This window comes from Staurois parvus, unplaced genomic scaffold (assembly GCF_062004578.1).
Source record: "Staurois parvus isolate SC_StPar_1 unplaced genomic scaffold, SC_StPar_1.0 ptg000195l, whole genome shotgun sequence".
In the NCBI taxonomy this organism is placed as follows: Eukaryota; Metazoa; Chordata; class Amphibia; order Anura; family Ranidae; genus Staurois; species Staurois parvus.
Genome location: NW_028317991.1, coordinates 7,188,183 through 7,205,090, shown reverse-complemented (window position 1 = coordinate 7,205,090; position 16,908 = coordinate 7,188,183). Strand labels below are relative to the sequence as shown.

Sequence of the window (16,908 nt, the reverse complement as noted above, 5' to 3'; positions counted from 1 at the left end):
GATCTGTTTCTGTAAAAAGGAAGTTGATTCAATTAAGTTGGGCATCCCATAATCTCTTTTACCCTATCCAAGTTATTTCCCCTTATAAAATATCAAAAAAGAGACGTTCAAGGACTGTTCACTGACCGTGGATGCAAATATGGAAAATGCATGTTGCCTGGCTGTGTGGAGCTTAGGGGTACTTAGAAACACAGTGGCCCTCACAAGGGTAGTGCTACACGAAAAAAAAAGTGGCCCCCTCCTAGGTTGATGCTTGGTTTAGATAGATAGATTTAGTTTTCTATTGTTATACGTACATTTGGTTTGCACACTGTAATCAGTGTTGCTGTGTTCTGCTAGTCAGGTCTGCTAAGTGTGATCAGCTGCTCCCTCTGCATCCAGAAAGCTTGAGAAGCTTCTGGATTATAGGTGTGGAGCATTACAGATGGCTGCATGAATATTGATACAGCTCTGGCCTATCCCAGAGATGCAAGCTGTGATTGCATGTTGGGTAACTGTATATTTTCAGTGAGCACACTGTACTCAGGGTCTTTTCCTGTATAGGATTGGTCCAGCCTGGAGGGGGCATGCTGCCCTCCCAGGCAATTCTGCGGCATTTGCTGTCGTAGGCTTCAGGTGGGCAACCGTAGGGCCTGAATGCTGAGATCTAGGTTCTGTAGGAGCTAACTGAGGGGCCGTCTACTGAAGATCTGGTCTGGTATCACGGTGGAAGGCAACCATCTGTCCTTGGACCTTGTGAGTACAGACACCTCTGAAGGAATCTTAGAGACTTTGTGCTGCTAAAACTCCTCTGGTGCTAGAGAGTCAGCTGCGGATCTAGCTAAAGGGGACAACGGCTGCTTTCTCATAGCTGAAGTCTACTGTTTGTTTCAAGCACAGACTTCATCATAGCTTATCTGAAAGAATACCTCAATTGTACATAGTTCTTGTTTTTGGAGTATCCCATCTAATTCCCTTAACCCTATCAAAGTTCTCCAAAAATAAAAACAACAAAAAAAACACCCCTAGACTGGTCATTGAAGAAACGTGTGAATGAGCCTATGGGCCTGGCTGTGGCAAGCATGCAGTTCCCCTCCCCTCTTGAACCATACCAGGCCACATACCTTCAACATCAATATCTTGTTTAAAAATTCATGTAAATCCATCGTCAATCCCGTCATGCAGTTCCCCTCCCCTCTTGAACCATACCAGACCACATACCTTCAACATCAATATCTTGTTTAACCATTTCCATACCGGGCAATTTTCCCCCTTCCTGCCCAGGCCATTTTTCAGGTTTCTGCGCTCTCACGCTTTGAATGACAATTGCGCGGTCATACAATATTGTACCCAAACTAAAATTTTATCATTTTCTTCACACAACTAGAGCTTTTTTTTGGTGGTATTTAATCATCGCTAGGGTTTTTATTTTTTGCTAAATTAACAAAAAAAAATGACAATTTTGAAAAAAAACCACGTTTTTCTTTGTTTCTGATATGAAAGTTTGCAAATAAATAATTGTTCTTCATAAATTTAGGCCGAGATGTATTCTACTACATGTCTTTGGTGAAAATAACCCAAATTAGGATGTATTATTTAGTTTGTAGGAAAGTTATAGAGTTCACAAACTATGGTATAGATCTGAATATTGATCAATCCTGAAGTACTGACAGCCAATCTAATTTCTTGAGGTCCAAGAATGTCAGAATACTACAGATATCCCCCAAATGACCACTTTTTGCAAAGTAGACAGTCCGAGGTACTTCATAAGAGGCATGGCGAGTTTTTTGAAGTTGTATTTTTTTTGTCATAATTTTTCGGAAAATTAAAAAATAAAAAAAAGTATTTTCACAATTTTTTTCTACATATTGTCACCAGTGCAGTACAGCGTCATCATATAACTGGCATGGTGGTGATCAGGGACACTGACTGGTGACAGTATGAAAAAAAAAATATATATATATTTTTTTTTATTTTAAATTTTTTATTAATTTTTTTTTTTTTTTAAGATTTTTTTTTCATATTTCACTATGTCCAAAGTAGTACAATGTTACCATAGTAACATTGTACTACTTTGGGGAAGTGATCAGTATTTTTTTTTTTTTACACAATTTGCTTATAGCAAAGAATTACTTTGCTATAAGCAAGCATTTACCTGAATGACATCGATTCATTCAGGGTTTGTTTTTTTTTGTTTTTTTGTGCTTAGCTGTGATTTGGCCACAGCTAATCACATGACATGTGCATGTGACCTGCTGTGACCATTCACAGCCAGACACTAGTATACAATGGATGGCATGAATGAAGCCATCCATTGTATACAACTGTCATGTGACCTGCTGTGATTGGTCACAGCAGGTCACATGGTGACGGCAACGGGGGCCGGTACTCAGATCTGTCATCGGCCGTGTCCGAGGTACACGGCCGGTGACAGATCGCGCCACTGCGCGGCTCTGCAAGCGTGCGAACTGCGCATGTGCGGGATGACGCCATATGGCGGCCTCCCAGAAAGCTAATACATTTTTACGGATGCCACTTGGCCATAGGCCGGGCGTCAAATGGTTAAAAATTCATGTAAATCCATCGTCAATCCCGTCATGCAGTGATGCAGATCCACATCAATCACAATTATTGACGCCTACTGACTAACGCAATCTGTGATATCACTGATCAAATACGGTCAATAAGAATATAATAGAATTGGGTCACAGGAGAGCCCACCTGTTTGTCTATTTTATTAGCAAGGATTGGGAGATATCATTTATAGCAAGTGAGCGACGAATGACAGGATTAACATTGTACATTGTGGGACTTTTTAGGGGTTTTTTAAGGACTTGTCAAATAATGTCAGTATGTTTTTTTACCGTTAACAATTTTTTGTGAATGAGTTGGGGTACTATTTACCCGGTACTCATTTGCATCAGAGTGGTCGGTATCTGGGGGCCCCCTTATTGTTAAAGGGGGTTTCCAGATTCTGGTAAGCCCCCATTCCCTAGACCCTCCTTATCAACATGGGGACAAGGTGCTTTGCCAGGAGCTCCCTCCTCACAAGGTACCCCCTCTCCCATGTAGAGGGCATTTGGCATGGTATGGTTTGGGAGGTGAGGGCACATGCTTGTAAACCTTCCTTTCCTGAGCAGTCAGGCTGGATGTTTGGATCAGGGTCTGATGTGAATTTTTATTCATTTTTTTTTTTTTTTATCATGAGTTTCCCCCATAAAATCCATACTAGGCCTGAAGGGTTTGGCATCCATATTGGGGGACTACATGCAGTTTTTTCTTTTTACACAATCCCTGCTACTTTTCTTACATTCCCATGTGAGCCAGGAGTCCCTGTCTGACAGCTGAATGGGTTGGCAGGGATGAGTCCTGGTTGTTAGGAACCGGCAGCTGCCTTCTTCCTAACAACCAGCCTGATGGAAGCTGTCACATTAAGCAGCAGTAGTAATACTGATACTAAATGTATTACTGACCGCTGCTGCCAGAGGTTTAACTCATTCAAACACCAATTTAGTTAAACTTTTTGCCAAATTTCCAAACAAGTAAAATTTGGTCCAAACCAGCAGCTCATACCTGGTCAATTCAGCAGTTTGGTGAATGATCTGGAACAACACTTCTAGAATAACAGGCCCGTGGCGACTTTCCTCCCAGCTGACAGAGGGAACAGTCTTCTCTCTAAACATAGTGAAGGCACAGTATCAGGGGCGGACTGACAACTCATGGGGCCCCCGGGCTAGTGGGGATCATGGGGCCCCTGTGTCCTTGCCCAAACTCAAAAAAGCCTATGAAAAAGGTACCAGGGGCATCTCATGGGGCCCCCTACTGACCCCGGGCCTCAGGCAGTGCCCAAGTTTCCAAATGGTCGGTCCGCCCCAGCACAGTATACAGTAGCTCTCTAAAGTGGCTCATGTCTCCTCCTCCTTTGCAGAATCCTTGCAGAACCTTCCTTCCTCTGACATCAAATTAAAAAAAGCATTACTGTTAGAATCAAATACATTTAGCATTGCTGAAACATTTGAGGACATTTTATGGGTTGGATAGGAGTATTGTTGAAAGGAAAAACATCTCAGAGATTATTAGGGTAAATCACAATATAAAGTCTACAATTTCTCATGTCTTTCTCAACCTGCAAGATGCTATAGCATATTGTGCAGCTATTGTCATCATTGGCTTTTCTCCTCGCAGTAGAATGTGGAGTTTCCCTTTATTTTCTACAGAGAGGAAGCCCAAGGTTAGAGTGGAGAGTCTCTGTAAGTGAATGTCTCTCCCTGCTGTATTCAGTACTTGGAGCATCATAGTAGGAAGTGGGTCTCATGCTCTAGGACCCCCTGACCACACTGTTGGCATGGTCTACTCTCCTTGGGCTCATAGGTCTGACTGTGCACCCTGATTCGATTTCCAGGCTGAGGGGACCAGTCTGAACAGGCTCAGGATCTGTCGTCACTGGGGTCTTGTAGCATCTCCAGGTATGGGGCCAGTTTGTAGTCTGTCCAGCAAGTAGTTTGCTTCTGGGAGTTTATTTAGTTTCTCAATTATTTGACATATTTTTCTTTTAAATTGTTCATCATGTCCTTTATTTGAGATAGTGTCAGGCCACATTGTTGGAAGTTTTGGATGGAAAAGGTATTAATGAGTTGTTGCAGGTTACATGGATTAACCTGGACCTTGTTGGTCAGTAACTTTTTGGTGGTATGAGTTTATGGCTGCTGTTTTGTAAGTGATCCCAGTGTCATATCACACTCTTATTGTCTATAAGTGTAGCACCAGTGTAGTGGTAGCCAGGCAAACAGCAACATTAACTCATCTGGCTCAGTAAACAGTCTCGGGGTTGCCTTTTTTTAAAGTTTATTGCAGATTCACATGGATGGGGCTTAGGGAAGTTGTGCAATACTCAAGAACACAAAACAAGAATGTGAAGACACTCGTCCTTTTTCATCTTCTTCTCAGAACAGTGCCTTCAGCATTAAGACATAAAGTGGACAGCACTGGGACACCATCAGCAATGTCCCAGGCCAGGAAAGCCTTAATGTTAGTGTACCAGGGGTTAAGAGCAGCTACAGTCACTAGGATCCATCTCTCAGGTCTGTATTCAGTGTCTGTGGGAGCTGGATGCCTTCCTTCAGGCTCAAGCAGTCTCCTCAGTGAATTTTCCAGACCAGATCTCCAGTAAAACCCCTCTCACAGCTTCAAAAGGATTCGTAGAAGGATAGGCCCCCCAGCTATGCCCAGCTTGGACCTCGATGAGACGAGCAGAATATTCAACTGAACTTCCTAGAAGGGCAATAGCCCTTCTGGCTGGGAACCTCTACTCCTGGGGAAGAACCCTGCTCTCTAAGGCTCCAAACTATATATACACAACCTCCCCAGCCACCATTTGGGCACACTCCCCAGAGATTGGCTGGTGCTACGTAAATATTCAAGCTGCTTGTTTGACTTTCCTACTCACTACATTCTGGAAGGCTTCAAAAGCGGGAAGCAATCAAACCCACAGCTGCAGAGCCCATAGTGGTCCAAAGCAATCACATGCTGCTCTGCTGATTACAGGAGAGCCATAGAGCTAAATTTGCCTAAGGCAAGCCATAGATGGTACAAATTTATTTCCTGCAACCACGGGAAAGAAATTTGTTTGATTCCCCCATCAACACAGACACTGCTGACAGGGGAATCCTTGGCATCCCGAGCCATTGTGTGCTTTTACAGCTGCTAGCAATACTCACTGTCTTCTCCCGCGGGGGAAGTTGTCCCCTATAACAGCCGCTAGCAATAATCACATGTAAAATTCAGCAGGCTGGTTGTACCCAGGTTGATCAATTGAGAGGGTGCTACATAAGCGGTCAAGGGAAGCTGTCCAGCTCCAGACAAGCATTGTTGGCGGTTTTCTGCTGGACTTGGAGGAAATTACCAAATTCCAGATGGAATGTTTCTATTTAGTTGGAGTCTCATTTGGGATGAGTTGCAAAAAGGGCCCTATACTTCACTGCCATAAAGCAGAATTGAAGACTTTGATCTAGATTCTTACCACTGATTTTAGGCGGTACAGCGGTCTCCTGATGTTATAGAAGGTGCTGCATTGCTGCACGCCATGACTTTCAGAGCTTCTATGGCTGGCTTCAAACTTCCTTCTATGTATAGCTTTTAGCTCCAATAAGAGTGCAGTTCTTTATGTAAACTATGTATTAAAATAATAGGAAGTCATTCTGATTATAGCAGAAACCTTACCTCAGTGTCATACAAGGTTAAGCCGGCCCTACATGGATTGAAATTCGGCCTGTTCAGCAGGACCTGGCTAAATTTCAATCCATGTATGGGCTGGATGGTTGTACACATGTCAATCTATGTTAGGTTTTTCCCAAACAATCAGTGCCGCTGGCTATAGCTCCTTACCGGCAGAATACAATAGCTCAGTGGGAGCGATTCCCCCATTCACATTGAATGTGTGGATGGGGGAATTGGCTCTTTTTTTTCATTCAACCTGCTGGCTGAATAAAGAAAGTGAATCGTGTTTGGCCTGCCTTAGTCCTGGTGCTGAGGAGGCCATAGCCAGTTCATTGGTGTTTATGTTACAGAGAGTTGGAGGGAGGCTGCAGAGAGGATACAACTCTGTATACCTCCATGGGATTGCCAGAAGTGCTCATTTCTTCCTAATAATGTTTTATCTTATCTCCATGCAGGTGGAATTGACTGGTAATAGCATATATGAGTATATCCATCCTTCGGATCATGATGAGATGACAGCAGTACTCACAGCTCATCAACCTATCCACCCGCACTTACTGCAAGGTAACTTACTGCTGTATGTGTTTTATTATTGGAAGCATTGATCAAGTATAGATATTGGTACCATTCCATTCCATTACTGCAGAAGAAGTTGTGCATGGAAGATTCTCTTTCACCACTATACCAAATTCTGGTTGTGCAAATATGCAACATATTCATCTTAATCCAGTGAGGGGATCCACCACCGCTAGTGGCTATGCACTCACCAGAAAGCTACCGGTAAAGTAGCATTATTGTTGATCACATAGGAGAAAACCTCAAAGATCCATATATGTAAACCGGACCTCTCCAATGGATATTGGTAAACCTCAGATCAAAACAAGGGGGGAATCCTCCTAAAGAAAAAAGCTCACCACAGGAGCCCAGGATTCGGCATACAGTAAAGTATTTATTACAAATTATATAAAAACAATCCACGTGGAATGATTCATAACATGTATGGGTATACCCCTGAGGACATGCATGCACACGAAACACGCTGGGTGGAGCCTTACGTGCTGACGTCAAGCCCGGAGCGGGGGCCATCTTGGTATGTGTTTGTAACACATGTTATGTATCATTCCACGTGGATCCTTGATGTTTTCTCCTTTGTGATCTGCAAAAATGCTACTTTACCAGTAGCTTTCTGGTGAGAGCACAGCCACTAGCGCTGGTGGATTCCCTCACTGGATTAAGAGCACCTTTTTTGAACATCCAGCATGGTATTGCTGTGACTTGTAGTACCATGGGCACTTTTGTCATTACTGTTTCTGCAATTTATTTCATCACTGAATGGACATATATGTATCACTTCATTATTATTTATATGTCATTATTTTTATGTTATTGTTCACACTTTTATTGAGTATTTGTTCAAGCGTTTTTATGGCACTTAATGATGATGTTTAATGCTTAGTGCTGCACTTTATTATACAATTTTTATGGGATTTGTTGCCTTTACCCTTTGTGTTAGCAGCTTCTAGATTATCAGCGCTCGCCATATACTTTGCAAACATACTCATCTGTCAATGTTATAAAAAAAAAAAAAAAAATTTATATATATACATATATATATATATATATATATATATATATATAAATTATTTATTTATTTATTTATTTTTTATAACATTGACAGATGAGTATGTTTGCAAAGTATATGGCGAGCGCTGATAATATATATATATGTATACATGGTATATTCTACTGCAGAAGAGCAATAGATATAACAAATGTTTCACATCAAATGTAATTATATGATGGAGAGCGAGTGAGTGTGCGAAAATGTAGTAATTGCCATCACAGTTTTTCAGCCCTGGGAAAACAGTAAAATGTCTATTTTTTGGGTGGAGTAGACTTTAATAGAAATTGAGGAAGCAAATGATGTCAACATTTTGGGCTGAGCTTTTTTTTCTGGGATCAATATAATATTGCTCACTGTTCTGCGTGATTGATAGTCTAGCTTTATTTTGGGATTGTGTGTTGGATTTTTGGCCTTGCTAATACTGAGCACTATTATTTCTGGTCAATGTATTTTTATTTCCAAACACAATCCATCAACGCTATGAAGAGTTTTCCAAAGTCTGGATATGGCTCGGGGTTTCTGTTGGAAGATATGCTACACAGCAAAAGTACATTGAATGCAAGAATGAATGAAGAAGAATCTGCAGAAAAACTGTCAGCAAAATGTGATGAGTGTTTAAGGAGTGATTTCACTTTTGTTGAGAAAAAAACCTTTCCCTCTGGGTGATCTACGTACATTGCAGGGATTTTAACAAACGTTTTGCAGATTCCTACCTTTTGTTGTTCTGAAATAGCTGTTTGTTTGTCTATGAAACTAATGGGAGTGATTTTTATAATTATCAACCAGCTGCTGCATTTGCAAGGTTCTAATGAGGAAAGTGGCAGGGTCTTCATCCCTTTAGACATGATTTCACTTTGGGGGTATCTCACCAAAAATGACATTTTTGTTGTAGGGGATGTCCAAAATCTGACTTGCTTAGCATTCTAACATTGGTCAGTATAAACTAGTGATGTTTGTGACAGGGTTACCTTAAAAGAAACCCTAAGAGAATAGACGCTCCAACTGATGATAGCTGCTTTTGAAAATGTTGAGTACCTTGCTGTAGCCACTTGTTCCCTATTTTAAAAACTGATAAACATACAACACCAGCTGGCTTATATTAAATGGAACAATGAGTCCTTGATCAGCTTAGGACCCATTCACACCAGCAGCTGCTGATGTGCGCTGTGTCTGGAAAGATGTCTATATGCTGAAAACAGCACATCACACTGTAACTTTTTTTTTGTTCAAACAGCCCAATGCACCTGGTGTGAACAGGCACCTAATGAAAATCTTATATACATGTTTGGAGAAAACTAATACACAAAGTCACACAGGGGTGGCCTGGGGGAGCTGCTGGCGAGAATCAGTAGATTCTTGCCAGCGGTTCTAAACACTGCCTGCACACAATTACAATGTGGCACTTCAGTTCCTAACCATGTAAAATGGGATGCCAGTCTCATGTGAGGGTTTAAACCCTGCTGGCTAACCTATATTGGGGGGTGTAATCATTCAGGTGAGCCATTGTTCCCCTTACAGAGTGGGAACTGCACATCTCCTCTCCTACTCTGTCATCATTGATCTTAACAGGAACACTCCCTTCATAGGCACTTTGTGTGACTAATGGTGTAACGCATATAGATGCGCAGAATTAAAAAAATTGTACCAACGCCACGGAGGGAGTGATGATGTCACTGCTGTGGCTCCGCCCTATGCATTTCATCCAATACGATGTCGTCACTGGGGCAATGGAAATACTCTTAACGGCCTTAGCTGTATCCCCATTGCCCCAGTTGATGACGTCCTATTAGACGAAACGTGTCAGCAGGAGCTACATCGGTGACATAGAAACAAAGAAGCATAGAACAGTGAAGTCAGAAAAAGACTGAGTGGTGTTTGTTTTACATTTGTGAGTAGCCTTTATATTTTATTAAAATGTGGTCATTTTAATACTGCACTATAAGAGACCTTCCACTTCTTGTTTGGCATTAATCTGGAGCCGATTCACCCCGTTGAAGTACTGATTTTGGTTTGATCCACCCAATTTGGGTTTTGTCCCTGTATACGCAGTCAGACCGCCGTTCTTTGAGGTTTGAGAATCTAGTAAGCTGGGTGTGATTTTGTATGCACACAGGTGGTGAAGATTTTGCTTACTTCTGGGATCTTTCGGGCTGTTTCATTCACACTTGGCTATGGACTGTTAACAGCACTTTTTAAACACCTTGTATGGACATTTTTTTTGTTCGCTTTTATTTTTCTTTGCATATGCACTTTATTGGTCACACAACCCAATTTTTGCTAGTTTTATATATATATTTGATGTCGCTGGATGTCGCTCCATTTCCTCAAACTGAACCTTTCCAAAACCGAGCTCCTAATCTTCCCCCCAGCCCGCGCCCCCCCCCCACCCTCTCCATCATGACCAACAACGCCACCATCAGTCCCACCCCGCAAGCCAAAGTACTAGGTGTCACTCTAGACTCAAACCTGTCCTTCCAACCCCATGTCCAATCGTTGGCAAATTCATGCAGGCTCCACCTCCGCAACATCTCCAAAATACGTACGTTCCTAACCCCAGACACTACTAAACAACTCATTCATTCCCTTATTATCTCACGTCTGGACTACTGCAACTCCCTTCTCACCGGCCTACCCCAACACAGGCTATCCCCGTTTCAGTCTATCCTGAACTCAGCGGCCAGACTCATCCACCTTACCAACCGCTCCTCTTCTGCCACCCCCCTCTGTCATTCCCTCCACTGGCTCCCCATTGCCCAACGCATTAAATTCAAACTACTAACACTGACATACAAAGCCATTCATAACGCTGCCCCAAACTACATCACCGACCTGATACCCAAATACCACCCTACCCGTAATCTTCGCTCCTCACAAGACCTCCTACTTTCTAGCTCCCTGGTCTCCACCTCCCACGCCCGACTACAGGACTTCTCCAGGACTTCCCCCATCCTCTGGAACTCACTACCCCAATCCATCAGACTGTCACCTACCCTCCTCACCTTTAGGCGCACCCTGAAAACCCATCTCTTCAGGGAAGCCTACCCCACCCTCACCTAAGAGCCGATCTCCTCCACTCCTCCTACCACTCCATCCCCCACAGCCACTTCCTCCTGTACCACTATCCCCTCCCTCCTAGATTGTAAGCTCGAAAGATCAGGGCCCTTGACCCCCTCGTGTATTGTATTGTTACTGTATTGTCGCATGTTCTGTCCCCCACTATATTGTAAAGTGCTGAGCAAACCTTTGTGGTGCTATATAAACACTGTATAATAATAATATATTTGTATGTGATATATAGTGAGTGCGGTTAGTGTTGAAATATTGAATTGTACTCACTTTATGCCGTTTTCCTTTTTTGTTTGTGGCACATTGCACAATCAGTTTTGGTTTAGTAAAAATTAGACTTTGTTATTTTTTGCTTTGGTTGTTTTTCCTAGCTAACTTTGCTGTCACCTCCATTCCAGGCCTGTGTCTCTACAATCACTTGAACAGTATAAAGCATGGGGGGTTCACAGCCAGGAGCAGATTCAGGGAGGTTCTCATCATCACAGGCGAGTCCACATTATTGGATGCAGCAATTGAAAGCAGCTGTTGGGATTTGAGGCAAATTATGATAAACATTATTTCACATCTCTACATCCTCGTCTAGTACAAAGCGTCCAATCTGCATGTTTCACACTATTCATTCTCTTTCTGACAGACTCTCTATAATTGTTAGCTCACTTTTCTAATTGTGGTCAATTTCACAACAAGCAAAACAAAATGTCTTCTGGGCTAACCAGCTCCAGTACATGTCAAGTTCTGTGAGGCTGACTGTCGTACATATTCTATATTGCCAAAAGTATTGGGATGCCCGCCTTTACACGCACATGAACTTTAATGGCATCCCAGTCTTATGAAGGCCATACATGGGTCGAATTCCCAACAAATTTCTTTTGAAAATCAGAATTTTCGTGCGTTTTGTAATCCGATGGTGCCACCATTGATTTCGAAATTCAACCAACCAAGCCTTCAATTTCACCTCATGTTGCTATAGAAAATAATTTTCGTGGCCAAGAATTTTCTTTTCTTTCCAGGTCACAGCTCAGGCTTATTTCTTTTACATTTATATTTCTTGCATGATTCTCCCATCATTGATTCAAAATTCATTCATTTTTCAAAAAATTTCCAACATGCCTGATCACTCAAACTCGATGGTTACACAAAAATCGGCAGTTTCTGTGACCCACTAATCGTGCGAAATTCAAACAAAAATTCTTAGAAAGTATTTTCAAAAGAAAATTCTTTCGGAATTCGACCCATGTATGGCCAGCTTTAGTCCGTAGGGTTCAATATTGAGTTGGCCCCACCCTTTGCAGCTATAACAGCTTCAACTCTTCTGGGAAGGCTGTCCACAAGGTTTAGGAGGGTGTCTATGGGAAAAGAGCAGCTTATTCAGTAATTAAACTAAACTGAAATGTTCTTTATTACAAATGGAATAACAAAGACTGTATGTGTTAAGAACATTTCACCTATACATGAGAACAGATAACCACCCCCCCTTTCCCTCAAATAATGCAAAAGCTTCCTGCAAATATACATTTTCATTTCGGGACAATGTTGATCCAGAAGCATATATTACTCTATGAAGAGCTTGATTAATGTTCTGATTTTCAGGTGTGAATTTATCTATAAATGAAGGGATTGTGTATTTTTTGGAGGTTTGTAACACTTCCTTACTTGAAGATGCTGCTGATGAAGAAACACTTTGTGATGATCCAGAAGCAGCAGAAAGAGTGTTTCTGGAATGAGAAAGCTGGAGGGAAAATTTACTTGCACTTTCATTATGGTCCTCACCATTTCATTCCATAAAGTAATAGTTAATGTCTTTAGGGCACCTTTGGCATGCAAGGATGCGTTTTGCCATCTTTGTAGCATTTGGAAAAGAATATTTTTTCTCACAATATTTACACATTGAAACTTTGCTCTCAGCAGAAATTACACTGTGGAAATGTTTCCAAACTCTAGATGTTGGTCTCCCCATTTTACTGAGAGGAGGAAAAGAAAAAACAATTTACTGACCAGACCATAGATAAGCATAATGCTGTGAAAACAGTATAATATCTGGGGCTTAACCAGGACCAATAGCCCACCTTGATATGTAATGGAAATGATAGTCTTTTTAATTTTACTTATTATTATTTATTTCAGGTACTTATATAGAGCCGTCAATTTACGCAGCACTTTTACATATATATTGTACATTTACATCAGTCCCTAACCCTCAAGGGGTGTACAATCTAAGGTCCCTAACTCACATTCATACATACACATACTAGGGCCAATTTAGACAGGAGCCAATTCACCTACCAGCATGTTTTTTGGAGTGTGGGAGGAAACCGGAGTAACCGGAGGAAACCCACGCAGGCACAGGGAGAACATGCAAACTCCAGGCAGGTGGGGCCATGGTTGGGATTCGAACCAATGACCCTAGTACTGCCAGGCGGAAGTGCTAACCATTTAGCTACTGTAATGCCTTATTTTTCTTACAAAGTCATTATAAGTCCTAGAGTTCCACAAAATCCAAAACAGCACAGGCGGCAGCCTTCCGCAGAGTGTGACCAGCTCTGTGGGGAAGACAAGGAAGAACAGGAAGCGCCAGCAAAGTGCAGTTAGAGGCCTCTAGAAGGAGCAAGCAGCTCCAAGTGCATATCCTGACAGCCTGACACTGGTCCCGGTCCTCTCCTCTTTCCGGTGACGTCACTTCTGCCCATGCGGTCCAAGCTGGTTCTGGTGCACTTCCTGATGTACGCAGAGCAACCTGGCTCTTTCAATAAACCATCTTATATACATACTGCACTCAGCTGGCACCTCCTGTTCTTCCCTTACAGGCTTAATGCTGTGATGATGGAGAACATTAATAGGAATCATTTAAAAGTTAAAAAAGATAAACTCATTTGTCAGACAAATTTGCCCTCTTACCTATCAATTAAGGCCTGAGAGGACAGAAACTATCATCTACTGTATCCCAACAATCACTCAACTGTAGGAGGTGCAAGATGGAGCCCACAAGCAAACTAAACTGGAGGCTTTTCCCTGCAGTACCCCCTAGTGGCAGAAAAGAAGTACAGTGTTACTAGAATTGTATTCCAAGATTTGCTTATCTTCAGCTGAGAGAACTTGCAGATAATTTAAGACTTTACATAAAACCTCAGAAATATTTTATTGAGGTCTTCATGTTATATAGTTTGAATGCCATGTAATGGATATATTATTTATAATTGTAAAAGAACATATTCCACACTTTCCCGGAGCTTTCCCAGAAAAAAACAAAAAAAGTCTTTTAAAAAAAACAGTTTTTTTTGTTTTTTTTTCATTTTTTACCTTCCCATCTCTACATCAAGCATGCACACTTTACCTTCCACTTGCACGGAAACTTCATTGTGCTAGTGGATAAAAGTGACACACAGGCAATCATATTCTTGCTGGGGAGATTGTATTGAACTTCATATACTGTTTTACATATAGACTGTAAGCCATTTTTTAAATTTTCAATTGTCTCAATAAAGTCTTTTAGTGCAAATCCTGGGGAAACATGGTTCCCTTTCCATATGCCCCCCCAGGAGATTGGACTATTTCTTACATGATGGGTCTTGTTCACATCTAGGTTCACATCTATGCAAGTTACGGTTGATGTGTTTTTCTGAGACGTTTTGCGGTGAGTTTTTGAACACGTGTTTTTGGTGCATTTTTTATGCTTTTTTAACCTCCCTAGCGGTATTCCCGAGTGTAGCTCGGGGTAAAGTTTCTGTACTAAAAGCGGTAACCTCGAGCTACACTCGGGCTTACCATGCGGCGCTGCATAGGGAGTCCCTGCAGCACTTACCTTGTCCTTCGCTCCCGCGATGTGTCTCCTGCGGCGTCCCCGGCCATCTCCTCCGGCTGATGCCGGCATCCAGCTTCTGTGTTCCGGTCCCTGTGACGTCGGGACGTACGGGCGCCACCAGTGGCGGGAAATTTGAAAATTTAAAAAAAAATGTCATTTTTTTCAAAACGAATTTTACATAGTAAAACATTGCTGTTTCAACCCATTTCACATACATTTTGTCCCGAGTGCTTTGTCCTGCGCCCTGCCTGCATTTTGATTGTTCTTTCTGCCTGGAAACTTAGAAAAGTCCATGGCGTCCAAACAGTGTCCCTTTAGGTCAAAAGTGGTTTTAGATCAGCTAGAGAACAGCGATAGTAAATTAGAACCACTTGCAGAATTGAGTGATAATGATTCGTGGAGAAATTCGTCATCAGACACTGAAAACAATTCTGCGACTTTGCTCAGTGATGTGCGAACTTGGCGCTATATTTAAAATTTCAGTGTTTTTGGTTTGATTATATTATTGAATTACGTTTATTATTATATTATTATTTTTTATGATTATTTATTAAATTATAATTTATGATTTCGTGTTTAAAATTTTATCATACCTGGGATGTTTACTAGACTCTTGTTCGGACAGATTTCAGTGAGTTATTCCTAAATATTACAGCCTACAATAAAAAAATACATATTTCCATGCAAAATAATGTACCGTTTTCAGCACCAAAAATCTGAAATAATCAGACCGCCAGGGAGGTTAATGCGCTTTGCATTTTTTTTTGCTAATAGGAAAGCATGACAGTTCTGTTCATGTAGTGTGACTTTGATGCGGCTTTGATGCAACCTTGATGTGACTTTACACTTTCTGGCACTCAAATAGCATTAAAGTCGCATCAAAGTAGCGCAGGAACCTTTATGTTTCCAAAGTCGCAGGTTAGGATTAAGGGCTAGGGTTAGGGTAAATGTTAGGGTAAGGGTAGCCCTTAACCCTAACATTTAACTCTAACATGTGACTTTGGACAAATAAAGGTTCCTGCACTTTGATGTGACTTTGATGCTACTTGAGTGCTAGAGAGTGTAAAGTCACATCAAAGTCGCATTACCTGAACAGAACTGTCATACTTTGTTATTAGCCCCAAAAAAATGCAAAATCTATCAAAAATGCAATACTTGCTTTTTTGGTGCGGGTCCATTGAAGTCTATTACAGGCAAAAAGCAATCTGCTGCGAGAAAAAAGTCCCTGACCCTTTCCAAAAAACGCACCGGCTCAAAACGCACAGATGTGAACTAGATCCATAGGAAACCATGTTAAATGGAATGTAGTACATTCCTGCAAAACGCACTTAAATAGGCATGAACCAAGGCTTGTTGCTGGTCTCACCAAAGTTTTTTTTACTCTCATCAGCCTATGCAGAACTTTTCTTCCACCCAGAAACCATCAACCTTTCTCCTGACTAAAGGAAGATTTAGTAGGATGTATTTCCTTTGATTAAAAGTGGTCGCTATAATCATAACTTAACCCACAGAAACATAAAAACACTAAAAACAGAGAAAATCAGTGCATACATATCCCCAAATCCTCTTGTCAAGGGGCACAAAATAAATGTTCATAAAGTCCAATGTCATAAATGCAATATAGTGCAAATGAGTCCAAATAGCACTAGGGCCAGCTCTTATAGCTGTAGCAGTCTCTGTGTGAAGATAAGGAACAAAAAGCGCCTGTAAGTGCAGCATGCACCAACATTTATTGGGAAGCAATGTAAAAGCGCTCACATTGTGTAAAAAATAAGAAGGCTCATTGTCATGTTTCACATGACTGTCATATGCCTTTAAGTGTTCTTTGTATTCTGTCTCTGCTCCTCCCCTTCCTTTGGTTTAGTTCATGCTGTATAGATAGCTCCACCTTTTTATTCATTTCCCAGTAATGCACCTCAGCTTCTAGCCTCATGCCATGAAGTAGATCACATTATGATCTTTTGACCTATCCAATGTTCATTGTTGTAAGATTCTCTCAGTTTATGGAATAAACTTCACAAGATCTACAAGGTGTCATCTGGATTGAGTCACTGCCTGTGTTATTCAACTAAAATTGGAGTTATCGCTATCTCATCACAACTGTAAGTTAGAGAGATCACACTTTCAATGCTTAGATTGGAGAGACAGAACACTCAGGTAAGTGGAGTAATAGCTGTGTCCTCGCTGCAATGGCTGCGTCCGTGCTAAGGGAGACTGAGAATGT

The 16,908-nt window shown here is 41.5% G+C and overlaps 1 protein-coding gene across 1 annotated transcript in view; it reads left to right on the top strand.

Annotated features, from left to right (window-relative positions):
* SIM2 (SIM bHLH transcription factor 2) overlaps positions 1 to 16,908 on the top strand; it is a 168,949-nt gene that overhangs the window by 105,989 nt on the left and 46,052 nt on the right. Inside the window, exon 4 of the mRNA XM_089677922.1 lies at positions 6,651 to 6,759. Within this exon, the coding sequence (XP_089534048.1) occupies positions 6,651 to 6,759 (109 nt within the window). The remainder of the gene's footprint in view (positions 1 to 6,650; positions 6,760 to 16,908) is intronic.